Source organism: Stenella coeruleoalba (genome assembly GCF_951394435.1).
Source record: "Stenella coeruleoalba genome assembly, chromosome: 1".
In the NCBI taxonomy this organism is placed as follows: Eukaryota; Metazoa; Chordata; class Mammalia; order Artiodactyla; family Delphinidae; genus Stenella; species Stenella coeruleoalba.
In genome coordinates, this window is record NC_137169.1 from 53,249,925 (window position 1) to 53,264,421 (window position 14,497).

Below are 14,497 nucleotides of genomic sequence, written 5' to 3' on the forward strand. Positions count from 1 at the left end.
TTTGTAGTTAGAAGGAAGAAGAGTATGGAGTAAGGGAGGAGCACATAAGTGATGTAAACTATTGTCAGTGTTCTAGCTCTTGGATTGGGTGGTGGATTCATAAGTGTGTATTATATTATTAAATAAAATAACAAAAAATTGAAAAGTATAACTATCCTCAGGTGTAACCACTGTTAAATTCAAAAATATCCTATATGCTGATCTTTGCATACCTATGCAAATAGAGATGATAAACTGCCATGCTAGTCTATATGTCAATCTTGTATGAATCTTGTAAGCATGAATCTGCTTCCTGGAGCCCAATAAACACTAATCCTGAAACGCTGATGACACTGAACTGAGATAAATTCACTAGAATCACTCTGTTGAGGCATATTGGGGGGCCAAGGTTTGCCTCTCACCATAAAGTTCCAACAGTATTCAACAAGAATGAGACCAGTTTGGGACATTTTATGTCTGAGATATCTACAGAACATCCTGGCAAAGACATCACTAGGCTTTTTAATTTACCAGACAAATAACTGGCAAGAAATGAGTGAGCAGAGATGCAGATTTTAAGATTCATCAACTAGCAGTAGGAGTCAAGAGCATCTTGGTCCTCTTGTAAGTTACATACTACACCACTCTGAGAGTACTGTTCACAGAACTGCAGTCAGTGATCCTGCCTGGGAAGAGCGCTTACAGGTTCAGAGTGAAAAGAACATGAAAACTTAAGGGGGAAACACCAGAAAACCAAGAAAATGTGGTGAAACAAAGCCAACAAAGGTTCACCTTCCTTTTTACCCAGTTTTAAGAAGAAAATGATCCATTTATCACTGAAAATTACCACTGAGTGAAATATAATAAAGCAATAGTTCACTAGTTACAGAAATTAGTTTCTCAGTACCTAAGTGTGATTATATGGCAAGCTTCATATTCTAAGGTCCAAAGAACTGTTGAAGTTAACACATATCAGAAGTTCTCTGACTTTCTGAATCAAAGACAGCTCAACCTCAACCAGGAAAGTGAATACAAAATTGCATTAAGCAATGACCTATAAAAGTCAAATATTTAAGTATTTATCTCTCACTTGCTTTAAATTAAGCACTAAAATTAATATATACTATGCTTTAAATATAATAATGGGGCTTCCCTGGTGGCGCAGTGGTTGAGAGTCTGCCTGCTGATGCAGGGGACACGGGTTCGTGCCCCGGTCCGGGAGGATCCCACATGCCACGGAGCGGCTAAGCCTGCGCATCCAGAGCCTGTGCTCCGCAACGGGGGAGGCCGCAACAGTGAGAGGCCCGCGTACCGCAAAAAAAAATAAAAAATAAAAACAAAATATAATAATGATGCTAAGAATATATACTGTTCTTTTAATATAGTAATTAAAATATACAAAAGTTTAAGCACTTAATCAGGTAGTTTAATCTCACATATCAATCAGCCATACTATGTATCTATAGTCAAATCCAAATTATCACCATATTCTTTATATATGAACATACACGTTGTAGCTAGAAGAAAACCATCAGCCTCCCCCTTTAGAAAGGTGACCTTGAATCTGCAAATCAATTAAGAACAAATCTATAACTTCCATAAAATTATATTTTCTTTTAAAATATTTCCTTTTGGGGGCTTCCCTGGTGGCGCAGTGGTTGAGAGTCCACCTGCCGATGCAGGGGACACGGGTTCGTGCCCCGGTCCAGGAAGATCCCACATGCCGCGGAGCGGCTGGGCCCGTGAGCCATGGCCGCTGAGCCTGCGCGTCCGGAGCCTGTGCTCCGCAACGGGAGAGGCCACAACAGTGAGAGGCCCGCGTACCGCAAAAAAAAAAAAAAAAAAAAAAAAATATATATATATATATATCCTTTTGAAATACGATGCTACCCCTGACAGAAGACTAATTTATTTTACTGAAAAGATATGTTCCTGGAAAACTGAATGAAAGATTTGGGGGTTGGGGGGTTTCTGTCCTATTTCTTTCCTACGGTCTTTATTCATTCATTTAATAAATATTCATTAACTGTCTACTATGAGCCAAGCACTATTCTAAGCACTGGTAGATACAGCAATGCATAAGAAAGACAAAGTCCTTAACCTCATGGAGCTTATACTCTGTAGACAATAAACAGATAAACAAAGATATATGAACTATAAAGTCAGTGGTAAGTTTTTTTTTTTTTTGGCTGCGCCCCACGGCATGTGGGATCTTAGGTCCTGACCAGGGATCAAACCCAAGCCCCTGCAGTGGAAGTGCCGAGTCTTAACCACTGGACTGCCAGGGAAGTCCCAGTGATAAGTATTATGAGGATAAGCAAAGGGATAAAAAGCGATGGAGGCTGCTACTTAAAACAAAGTAATTATAGATGACTTCTCTGAAGAGGGGATATTTGAGTGGATATCTGAATTAAATAAGAAGCAGGTCTTGTGATAGAGCATTGCCAGCAAAGGAAAGTACAAACAGCCTGAGATGGGAATGTGCTCTTCATGTATGAGGAACAACAAAGGCGCTGTGCTATATAGTCAGGGCAGAATGACAGAGAATGGTGAGAAAGGAGGTCAGAGCAGTAGCCTTACATTGCCTTTTTTTTTTAATTAAAAACAATATAAATTTATTTGTGAAAACTTTTAAAGTTCTATAATGAAAAATAAATGCCACCAGGAGAACATTCACAAGACACATTTCAGATTAATGGTTACAAACAATTGTAGTCAAAGCATTAAGAGACATTGGTAATCATCATGTAACCGTTCTCTCAAAAGGCACTTTGGTTTTTGAACAGTGGCTACTGATTCTTGATTGAGATTTTCCCAATGTTTTTGTTTCTTTCAAGTCACATATGTCATCATCAAAGCTGCTAATGTCCCTTGGAAAATAATATTATTACTTCACTATATACATACTTAGAGAGAGAAGAAACAGCAAGTTTGAGAAAACTATCTTTGTAATGAAAAGCCCATTTCATTCAAACTGGAGAATTTCAATGTGAGAGAAACTGACCTCAGGAGACAGTACAGAATAAGCCTGTGGCGGTTTTTCCAGTGAGACCGGTAGGCAAAACTGCCCAGTCTTTAATCGTCCATTCTGAAGCATCGGTATCCACTTTTAAATAAAAAGGAAACAATATTAATTTAAATATGTTTGTTATAAAAGTAATTACTTGGAAAATCTGTTTTAAGAACTTGGTATGAGCCAAATTCATTTCACATCACTAAACACCAAGGGGATTTAATTATCAGGTAATAATAATAGGTTTTCATAATTCCTCTAAAGAAGTTTCCCCAACAATATTTAAGGAGGATCCCCAAAACATTACCAGCTAACTATGCAATACTTAAATCTATAGCAGGTCCTCATTATCCAAGGGAAAGTTGGTAATAGAAAGTAGAAAAGGCCACAAAGTGAATCAATTTTAAACTGGGGTAATAGTGTCAATGTAAATAGGGAAAGAAAGATTTGATTAGATAAGAATGTTGGAAACAAAACTAAGAAGTATGACATAAACTTATTTTCTTACATTTAGCAAAAATTCATGTCATAAGCTGAAGACAAAAGATATGTATCAAATGTTAGTTTTTCTCTTTTAGGTGAAGGCATGCCTTTCTGACAAAATTGTGGTAGCACACTCTGATGTATTCATCTTAGGTTTACTTTTGTGATTCAATAGTAATGATTTTCAAAAAATACTCAGGCGTTTTAATTGCTTTAATTAAGACAATTAAAAAGGGTTTTAATTGCCAAGGGTCTCTTCTAATCATTTTACGTTCAAACCATTTTCTTCCGAAGAACGCTTAAAACTGTTACATTTAAATCTCTTTTAATCATTTTACGTTCAAACCATTTTCTTCCGAAGAACGCTTAAAACTGTTACATTTACACAGTACTGTTGGGTAAATATACAGTAATCAGGACCAACACCTAAGTGTTTACACATGTTAGTTAGTTAATTAATGACACTGGTTAACTATATTGAGAATTTTCTTGTTATGATGACCCTTCCTAACGAACATGGGGAATCAGATAAGGAATACTCAAATAATAATGAACACCAATTATCTTAAATATTGTTAATTATATTTAAGATCAAAGGGCTAAATATTTAACAAAATATACTTACCGTGTATCCAACAGGAGTTTCAAGAGGAGTATTTTGTTTTTGTTGACAACTAACATGATAAAAAGTAAAAAGCAAGTGATGATGGTCAGTTAAAGTAGCAGGGAGTTTAACCTTGATTTCTTCATGAAAATCAGGAGACCTTCATACAAAAACAAAACAAAACATCAATAGTCAGTAATGTGTTCAAAATAAACAGTTATTGCATTTGTATGTTTGAGTAATTTTAAAATTAATTTCAGGATTCATGCTTAATTTTTCTTCTAGTCCAAAATATTTTTATTTCCAAGCTCTTAAGTAAAGTAACTAACCCCTACTTCCAGATGAGGGAGCTGCCACTGTTTCTGAAATTTCTCATCCCATTTTTATTAATGGGTTGAGTAATCCTACTATTTGAAAATTCATTAATAATCACCACCTTGATGCTGAAATCTTCATTAGATTGGAAACTGTATAAGAGAAGAGACTAGGGCAAGGCTTTCTATATTTATAAACCAATTTGGATACATATTACATAGAAAAAAAATAATGAGCTTTTATAAGTGTATATCTTATAACCATACCATAGAAAAACATTTTTCTGTTATAGGAGTACAGCTTCATAGTAAGACTAAATTGTATTATCCTTTTGTTAAAAAAAATAAGAAAGAAAGAAAGAAAAAAGGAATCTTTAGACAACTTGGTATCAAGATGGGCTCTCTATGCAATGTCTTATATCTATCATTCCATTGCTAAAGAAATAAATGTTACCTAAACATGGACAGTTGTGTATTGACTGACAGCTTTACAAAAAAAAAAAAAAAAAAAAAAGGACAAGGAAAAGAGAAAAAAGAAAAGAAAAAAATCAGGGAATCCCCACAAATTGCAATGTGCCCCACCCTTTAGAAGGGCTCCCAGCTACTAAGGAATACAACAAATATCATATTTGATCAAACCAATGGCACTTGCATCTCAATATTCATTGAGAGTGGGCCCTAAGAGCATTTTTATAAGATAGCATGGCTGCTATTTATGATATAGACCTAAAAGGGATAGAACCTTAGCATCCCCATCTTCCATATTCAGTTAGTATCTCTCTGTTGTATTCAATAAAAATACAGCCAAACCATATAGTTCCAACTACCTTTAAAGTGAAGCCCATCCCACCAGTTAGGGATTTTTCTCTGATGCTAAATATGTCAAATATTCTTCCATCTCAAATAAGCCTCAAAAATGCTAACAGGTGTAGATCTGATCACAGAAAAATTAAGTGGCATAAGGCTTTTAATACCCGTAAGAAAGGTAGCTAATGCTAGCCATCTGAGAATTTGATGACTTTGGTGAATAAAAGATGCTATATAGATCTTATTACTGATCTCACTAATCACCACTGAGTTACGAGAAAGTTGAATTTACTAGTAATGTTAGACTGTATCATTTTAATTCTACTAACGCTAAGAGCAACAAAATAAAGACCTAGCCACAAACTGAGATACTTTTAGAAAATACAACCTTCTTTATAAATATCTTTTCTGGCTTCTAGTGCTTTAGTTCATCTCTTTCCTGAAATCATATTATGTAAAGGCTCTTATGGAAAATTAAACATCTACGAGTTATTCATCAACAAGTATTTTTAATTACCCACCATTAGGCTAAGCACTGTGTTACTTTTGTGGTGGTTTTAAAGATGAACATAAGAAAAATAACCCTCAAAAATATATAATTCAGTAGAAATATAAGTAAGACACACATATATCAATAGCTATGCTATAAAGCAGGGGTTGGCAAACTATGGCCACAGGCCAAATCCAGTCCACTACTTCATCTGTAAAGCCTACAAACTAAAAATGATTTTTATATTTTTAAGTGCTTAAAAAAATTCAAAAGAATATTTCACTTGAGATATTAAATGAAATTCAAATTTCAGGGTCCATAAATAAAATTTTATTGGAAGACAGCCATGCCCATTTATTTGCAATTTACTGTACATGGCTACTTTTGCACTACAACAGCAAGGTTGAGTAGTTGCAAGAGACCAGATGGCACACAAGGCCTAAAATATATACTATTTGGCCCTTTTTAGAAAAGTTTGCCGACCCCTAGTGTACAGCATATAAGGTTAAGTGCTTCAAGAACAGAGCTGAATTGATTACTTCAAGTTTTAGATCAGGGAACTGTCATTTAGGAAGAGATATATGATATGGGCCTTAAAGTATGAGTAGGAGTTCAATTAGAGGGAACTAGTATTACAACAGAAAAAAGATCCAAGAAAGGCCCAGAAACAGGACAGCACAAGATATGCTTGGTAATGAGGCAGAAATACAATCATCAAGATGTAAAAGACGATTGTATATTAGACAAAATAAGAAGGAAGGCAAGAATGTCTTACACTTTGAGTCAGAGCAACTGGAAAAATCGTAGTACGATTAATAAAAATAAAGAGTCAGACAGCGATTGGCTTAGGAAGAGTCGACAACAAATACATGGAAATTGAGAAGGCAGCAGGCACTCGAATGAATACGTCTAAAAGGCCACTGAAAATACACATCTGTATCTCAGAAAGAAGGTTATGAGAGAAAATAAACAGTGCGAACAATCCACATAAATGTAAAAGTAGTAGTATTTTCATTGAATGTAACTCTGGAAATACATATAAGATTATTTAGGGAGAGAATATTATAGAAAAAGAAGGATAAAGGCAAAACTTTTGTATTTTGTGTGGAAGGCCTATGTTTTAAAGAAAAAGAAAAATTAGAATAATTACTATTAAAAAAAAGTGTTCAAAGGGATAAAAGGAAACCAAGAGAGGGTCATAAAATAAATATGAGAAAGAAAAGCTTTAAGGAGGGTAAGGAAAAACCATGCTACACAACAGCACTGAAGAAAGACTTTTTTTTAAGTATAGAAAACAAATTTTGTGGCAATAAGAGATGGAGCCAATGAAACAGAAGACTGATGATGCAAGAAAAGGAATAACTGATGGAGTCACATCCTAAAGAGCCTGGATAAGGTCGTTTTGAGAGCAGAGATGAAAAGATCCACACTGAGGAAGGTGTGCGCCATTACCACCTTTGAAACAGAGGAAAGGCAGATCTGCATGGAGACAATTTGAGGTGAAGAGCATAGAAGTTGATAGATCTCAAGTTAGATGGTCTCAATCAACTTCATAAAGTAGGAACACTAGAGTTAAAGCAAACAGAAAAGAAGTAGGAGCTAGAGAAAGGGGAAGAAAAGCTTACAATAGCTACTGCCAAATGGGAGAGAAGGTAAAAAAGTGACGACAAAAAAATTTACCAAAGAACAGAGGGGCCAAAAGAAGATAAAATGCGATAAAATAAATTACTGTAGCCCCATCATATGATAAAATAACATCAATTTGTGGCAGCCCTGATTGGCACAATTTTGTGTTTTTTCTCCAATAGCATTCGATAATCAAAACAAAAGAAGGGGGAGAGGGAGGTGAAGGAGGGGGATGGGGAGGGAGGGCAGGAGGAAGAGGAGGAGGGGAAAGAAAGCAGAAGTTAAAGCTTATCCAGAGTTTACAATCAATTCCTAAAGAAGTAAAAGGGAAAGTCACTGAGTCGAAGATTTATTGGATGTTGCACCAATTTAACTGACTAATGAGTTCAAGCTTAGTAAAGAGTTAAGTAAAACTACAAAGTGTCAGGTGAAAATAACAGGGAAAGACCAAAGGACCAGAGGCCATAATGATAATCAATAACAATATAATAAAAATGAAAGGATCAGAGAATTTGACAGAAAAGATGTTTTGTGCATAAAGTCTTATATTTGAGATGTCTATGGAGAGAATGTGCATCTACAGGTTGAAAATTATAACTTTGATGTCAGCTGTCTTGAATTTGCACATCCAGTGCAGCAAAGCATTTGGTAAACACACTAACGTGAGTGCTAACAATGCCACTGAGAAGTGAGAAACTTTGAAAGAAATATTTGAATTCAGTACCTGTTATGATATACTACGGCTGTATAGGCTTCCTTTGAAAATTCTGAACAGCTAGATTTACCAAAGATTACCTGTAACAAATAACAGCATGTTGAAACTTTGTTGTAATAAATGCTGGATGTTTCAAATCTATGTAAGAATTTGTCTGATTTAATAACTGAGAACAATGGGCAAAATAAGCCCAATGAAGAACAATGTGCCTATACGTTCAATTGCTTAACTGTAAATTTCTTTTCAACTATAGACCCATCTGACATTCAAACATTCAAAAAGTTTCTATCCATTATATTTATATCTATTGGGCAATAAGGTACATTTCTTTCCTTTTTCTTAAAGAAGGTAAAGAATTCATTTTAAAATCTAGATGTAGCACATCATTTGGAATTTACATAAGAAATATGATCCTAGAATGGTGGCATATAACTACTATATAAATTGGTAGATTCTCCACTAAAACAACAGTCATTCTGAACGTCAAATATAAATTATTTATAAATGATATTAAAATACTCTAATTTAGGTCAAGCTATGTACCCTTTAACTTCCAGTACTCCCTGCAAGCTACTCTACAATGGAAGAGGAGCTCCATTCTTATATTCTTATTTATGTGTTTGTTTTTTTTCAAATCCACCACATTAAAAAAAATACACTACTACTACAATACTTTGGAGAAGGTTTAGAGGTAAAATAATTCAGTCTTGTATATCTGCCTCTCGAATTCTACCAAGCAATACTATGGTTAATTAGGGCAGCAGATTACATAAATGGCTTAATGATGTCAAGGTCATAGCTATGATTACTATGTGACAGGCTTACAATGTTATCTAGTCATAGATTAAACTTCTAAGTCTGGCCAGTCATCTCTACACATGCATGAATACGTATGTGGACATGTCATCACACTTCTATCACACAACTGGTAAAACAACTCAAAGTTTACTCCTTATACAAAGGGGTTAAGTTGCACCATCCTTAAATAAAAAGAACATAACAGATATCTGTGTTTCTTTTTGCAACATTTCAAGCAGGTCCTTTTATTTTAAGGGTATGCAAAAGTGTAATAATTATGACTCTCCTGTATATGTCTAATTTCATCAATTTCTAAGACTACCTTACTATGTTTTTATAAAAATGCTGTTCCAGTGCCAAAATTATGAAGTTTATGATTTTATCATATCAACATTGTATGATCAAAAAATTATCTTAAGATTCATTTGGACAGTCTTCATTTTTAAAAAAATAAGCAAATATAATGTGTCTGTGTTTATACATTATTTCAAACCAGCCACTCACATAAACATAAAAGCATTATATTTTCATATCACTAATAATACACAAGAGAAAGGAATGCAGTACCTTTTTTTCCCTCTGAGAAGCTATTGTTTTTCAAAAAGTAACTTATTTTCATAACATGCAATGATATAAAGTGAAAAGTGTTCCTTTGACCATTTAACATGTATTTTTAATCATTCATCAACATAGACTGAGCATCAATTATGCCAAGCACTATGATAGGCAAGATACAGATATGAGTAAGACATGGTCCTTGCCCTCAAGGAGCTCACAGTCTAGTGGTTGAGATAAAGAAACAAGCATATAACCATAAAATGAAACAGCCCATAAAAAAAGTAAGAAGACACTAAGGTAGCACCAAATGAAGGAGTGGTATAACTGCCGATATGGCTGGACGCAGCTGGGGCTCTGTAGAGGAGGCTATATGTATGCTAAGACAAGGAAGAGTTTGTTAGGCAAAAAATAAAAACAAATTATTTTACATATACTACATTTGTCATAAGCTCAAATTCATATGGCCATTCACATATAGGATAACAGAGCCATCTATTTTCACAATCCAGCATCTTTTCATTGACTATGATTAGTGCATTCATTCCTTCGGCAAAAATGAAGAGCTAGTAAAAAGCATGAAATGCTCATTCCAAACCTCAAAAATAAATTCTACATTTATTGAACAAATATTTATTCAGCATGTATTACATGCAAGGATCTGGAACAGCTGCCATAGAAGAATACAAAGATGAATAATTTGTGCTTGCTGCTATCAAGATCTATAAATGTTGATGAAACTGAGGCTACAGTGGAAAGGAAAATATATAGTTTTCTTAGTAAGTATTGTAGAAAATCAAAAGAACTTGATTCAAATGACTGCCATAGAAGGCTAAAATAAAACTCTGTAAACAGTGCACCTGTTCTTAGCGCATTTTCATTCCACTAGGGTTCTTTCAGAGGTTGCACATCTACAGTGATAGATGTGCTCCTACTCTGTAAATTGAAAATCTACTTTCATGGAACCTGAATTTACTAGTGTCCCACAAATCCTAAATGACAATGTGGGCAGTCAAGAACCTCCCCAATCTAGCCTCAATCTACTATTCCTGACTTATCTTGCATTGCTCTGGCTCACTGGCAACTCACCACTCTACCTCTGTTGAAGGACATTCTCCAACTTGAATTGCTCTCCTTTCCCCACAGTCTAGACAGATCCACTGCTATGAACATTTTAACCACCTTTGAGGCATTCTCTCCTTCCTCTGAACACCTATACCTTTGAAACCCTATACTACCAATCTTCTAATAATTAGCACATACCTTGGTTATCAATATTGGCTGCAAAATGTAATCCCTTGGGGAGATTTAAAAATACTGATATCTGCCTGGTATCCCACCCCAGAGATTATAAGGTAATTGGAATGGGATTGTCTGGGCATTGGTATTTTTAAAAGCTCCCCAAGTGAGTGTAAAATGCAGCCAAAGTTAAGAACTACTGCCAGAGTTTCTCAACAAAGATGGTAAGAACCATGCAAATTAGAATCACCTGGGGGGGCATTTTCAAACTATACCACAACCCCATAATACTACCCACCACTTTCCACCTCCCTTACCTGGCCTTTCATTCTAAAGGCCGGGAATCAGGATCACAGATGGAAGCGTAGAGAAGAGGTATCTGCTCTGTTAAGAGTACCCTAGGTGATTCTGATCTGGCCCTCTTCTGAAGTTCATTATTTTAAAATTTTATGTATTCTGAATATCCTCTAGATTATGTCTTATTCATCTTTGTATCTCTGGGAGTGCCTAGTATATACCAAGTCCTCAATAAATAAGACTTCAAATAAACTCATTACTACCTGTACAGGAAGTAATGAAGTCTGAAATTTTGTTTGCAAGATCACATTCATTTCCAGTTCAGAGCTGCCAACCAAGTGATTACCTTCCCTGCCCCCAAAAAGGTCTATTTGAACCGTATATGAAGAATAGCAAATGTAAAGAACATTTCTTACCGGCATGGCATTGCTAGGATCCTCCCCATACATAAACTGGACTTTAACTGTTATATTTCTGGCAGAACCTTGACGGTTGGCAAAATTGAGACTCTGAGGGTATACGTAGAGAAGGTTTCTGTGAAGGCAATAGTATACATGATAGTGAATACATATCTAAAAACACTATGTATCACTACTACACACCACAAAAGAAACAGATGAACAAATATTGAATCATTAGCATTTGCTAGACACTATGCTATTTTCACATACAATGTTTGATTTGATCCTTAGAGCAGTCATTCAAACAGACAGCAATCAAATATATCCCCCTTTTGCAGATGAACTGAGGCCCAGAAAAGTTAAGAGATTTTCACATACAATCAAATAAGTGGCAAAGCCAAAATGAGAATACAGTTCAGTCAGACTTAAAAATGCATGTTCTTTCCTCTAGAAGAGGCTACTGGGAAATAAACAAGTATGAACAGAAACATTATTAAGAAGTTAAAAGACAGTTCTAATATTATCTTAGTTTCTCCAAGCAGATATAAATAGGATGACATTTAGAAATCAGGCTTTTTGTATAAATGTGATCAAGGTTTTAAGAGGTATAATATTCTACATTATTATTCAAAAACACATATGATAATACGGTACGTATAACAGTATTAGGTAGTTACTATGAGAAAATCACATACTACTCTACAATTATTCGACTTCATGTCCAGTTGCATCTTACACAGCTTTAATAGTCCCTGCTGCCAACACAGAGATGAGAAATAATTCAAGGAAAGGCACCAAAAGAGAGGGCTTAAAAAAAAAAAAAAGATTGAGAGTTACTTTACCTAAAAACTAGTGTTTGCTCAGAGCTGATGAACAAGACTTCAAGCATAATAAAACCCTCCTCATCAACTGCTAGGACAATGAAAATAGGTCTAAATTTTCTAGAAGGTGGTAGAGCAATATAGGAATTTTAAATGAACATACGCTTTGACCCAACAAACCCACCTCTAGTCTAAGGAGAGAACTGCACATACGTACAAATGGGTGTGTTCAAAGAAATGCATGACATTTTTTATATTAGGAAATAATTATAAAGAAACATGTTCATCAGTACTGGACTAATTAATTAAGATATATTAAAAGAAGAATACATTTCAGAGTCCCAAAAAATGACAATATGCAGCAGTATTTATTAATGCAGAAAGAGATGCCCAGCATGTTGGATGAAAAAAAGGTTGCAGGGCAGGATGTATAGTGGCATTAACCTATTTACGGAAAACTGTGAAGAAATAATGGCTGAAAACTTCTCTAATCTGAGGAAGGAAACAGACATCCAGATCCAGGAAATTCAGAGAGTTCCAAATTAGATGAACTCAAAGAGACCCACACCAAGGCACATTATTATTAAAATGTCAAAAGTTAAAAACAAGATAAAAAGAGGTAAAATATATCACACATCTAATGGCACGGAAATACCTATAAACAAGACCATTTCAAAACAATGCTGTGTTGTGAGAGAAGTATGCAGAAGCTATGGGAGGAACAGACAGGTACTTAGTTGATCATGGAGAAGTCTTTTCATCTACTCCCTTTGCAATACATTTGTTGAAGAATTATTGATATTTTTGTGTAGATTTTTCCAGAGGCTGGATTTTACTAACTGCACACTGTAGTGACATTTAACATGTTCCTCTGTGTTTTCTATGAATTGAGAGTTGAATCTAGAACCTTGGTCAAATTTTGGTGGCAAGATCACTTCATAAATGGTACTGTGTCCTTCTATCAGGAGGAAAATGTTTGGTTGTTGTTTCATTTTTTGTGCAATTAGTAGACAATGATGACCAATGCCTAAATCCATTAACTCATTAAGGATTGCCAAAAGGTGATATTCTATCATTGCTTCTTTATTTAACAGCTGGAATATCTCTATGAAGAGCACTTTTCCTTATCTACTATTTGCTTTGCCAGTGAGCCATTATATGAGAGGCAAGAATAAATGCTTGATTCTTTTCCATTAGCTGCCAGTTTTCAAAATAATCAGTTGGTACATTACATTCCTCTAAAAGGGATCAATTGTGTCTTTCTTTTACAGCATCACTTATAAACTCACGGACCAAACATATTAACGGGTTTCAATATTTTGCAGTTATTATCTTTATTGGTGTTCAAACTGTACCATCTTTGACAGGTGAAAAGGTCGATTCAAACTGGCTCATGATTCCTTTTGATTCAGTCAAAATAGTCTTTGACGGCTTCTTACTACCTGTTACGAGAAGACCTTCCAGGCTCTTCTTGTACACTTTCTTCCCAAACCTGGAATCAGCCATTTCTCCAAGGAGTTGGGGTTTTTGAATGGGTAATGTTTTTCCAGGCCACTCATTGTGGGTTATTCATTGTTTCTAGGCCTTTTAAAGTTGAAAGAGTTAGGGGAAAATGCTTTTAACATGAAATATATCCTGAGTTCATAGTGATAATCCAAATTCAAATTCAAGAATACAAGGTTTTTATTCATTCTTTTCTATCTTGCACTTATATATCATTTTTCCTGTGCTGAGAACCATTCTCAAGGACATCAACTATGAGAGAACTAAAATATCACTTAATTACTCTCATTGTGTATTATTCCAACAAAGGAGTCTTAAGGAACTTGAAGATTATGTGGTCATCCAGAAGAGGATGAGCCTACAAAGACTGATAAGGCACCCACAAAGAAACAGAAGGAAAACCATGGAAGTACAGTGGCAAGGAAGCCCAAGGAAGAAATTACAAGCAGAATTATGAGTTAAGTGTCAAATGCTATTCACAGACCAAATAAGGTAAGAAATGAAAAATGTCAACTGAATTTAGCAACTTCAAAGTCACTGGAAATCTCAGGCTGAAAACAGACAAAAGTAGGTTTAAAGAGTAAGTAGGAGGTAAGAAAATGAAATAAGTGAAATTCTGAAGAGTGTAGCTGAGAATGGGAGAAAGATAATGCAATAGTTGGAGACAGAACATAGGGATTTGGGAAGCTTTTTAAGATTGGAAAGGTTTAAGTTCGATTAAATCCTAATGAAAAGAATTTAGTTGAGACAGAGTTTGCATACACTAGAACAAGAATGTAATGATTCCTGAAATGGTGGGAGAGAACAGGATCCAAAGCACATGATAACAGATCGGCCTTTATTATGTTTATA

The 14,497-nt window shown here is 35.1% G+C and overlaps 1 protein-coding gene across 7 annotated transcripts in view; it reads right to left on the reverse strand.

Annotated features, from left to right (window-relative positions):
* DOCK7 (dedicator of cytokinesis 7) overlaps nucleotides 1–14,497 on the reverse strand; it is a 214,156-nt gene that overhangs the window by 108,617 nt on the left and 91,042 nt on the right. For all 7 annotated transcript variants that reach the window (XR_013829415.1, XM_079929009.1, XM_079929007.1 and 4 more), the window contains exons 15-18: nucleotides 11,337–11,454; nucleotides 8,041–8,111; nucleotides 4,101–4,239; nucleotides 2,984–3,085 (exon numbers count right to left, since the gene is read on the reverse strand). Coding sequence is in view for 6 of the 7 variants with exons in the window: in XM_079929009.1 (XP_079785135.1) it covers nucleotides 2,984–3,085; nucleotides 4,101–4,239; nucleotides 8,041–8,111; nucleotides 11,337–11,454 (430 nt within the window). In the remaining variant the exon portion in view is untranslated. The remainder of the gene's footprint in view (nucleotides 1–2,983; nucleotides 3,086–4,100; nucleotides 4,240–8,040; nucleotides 8,112–11,336; nucleotides 11,455–14,497) is intronic.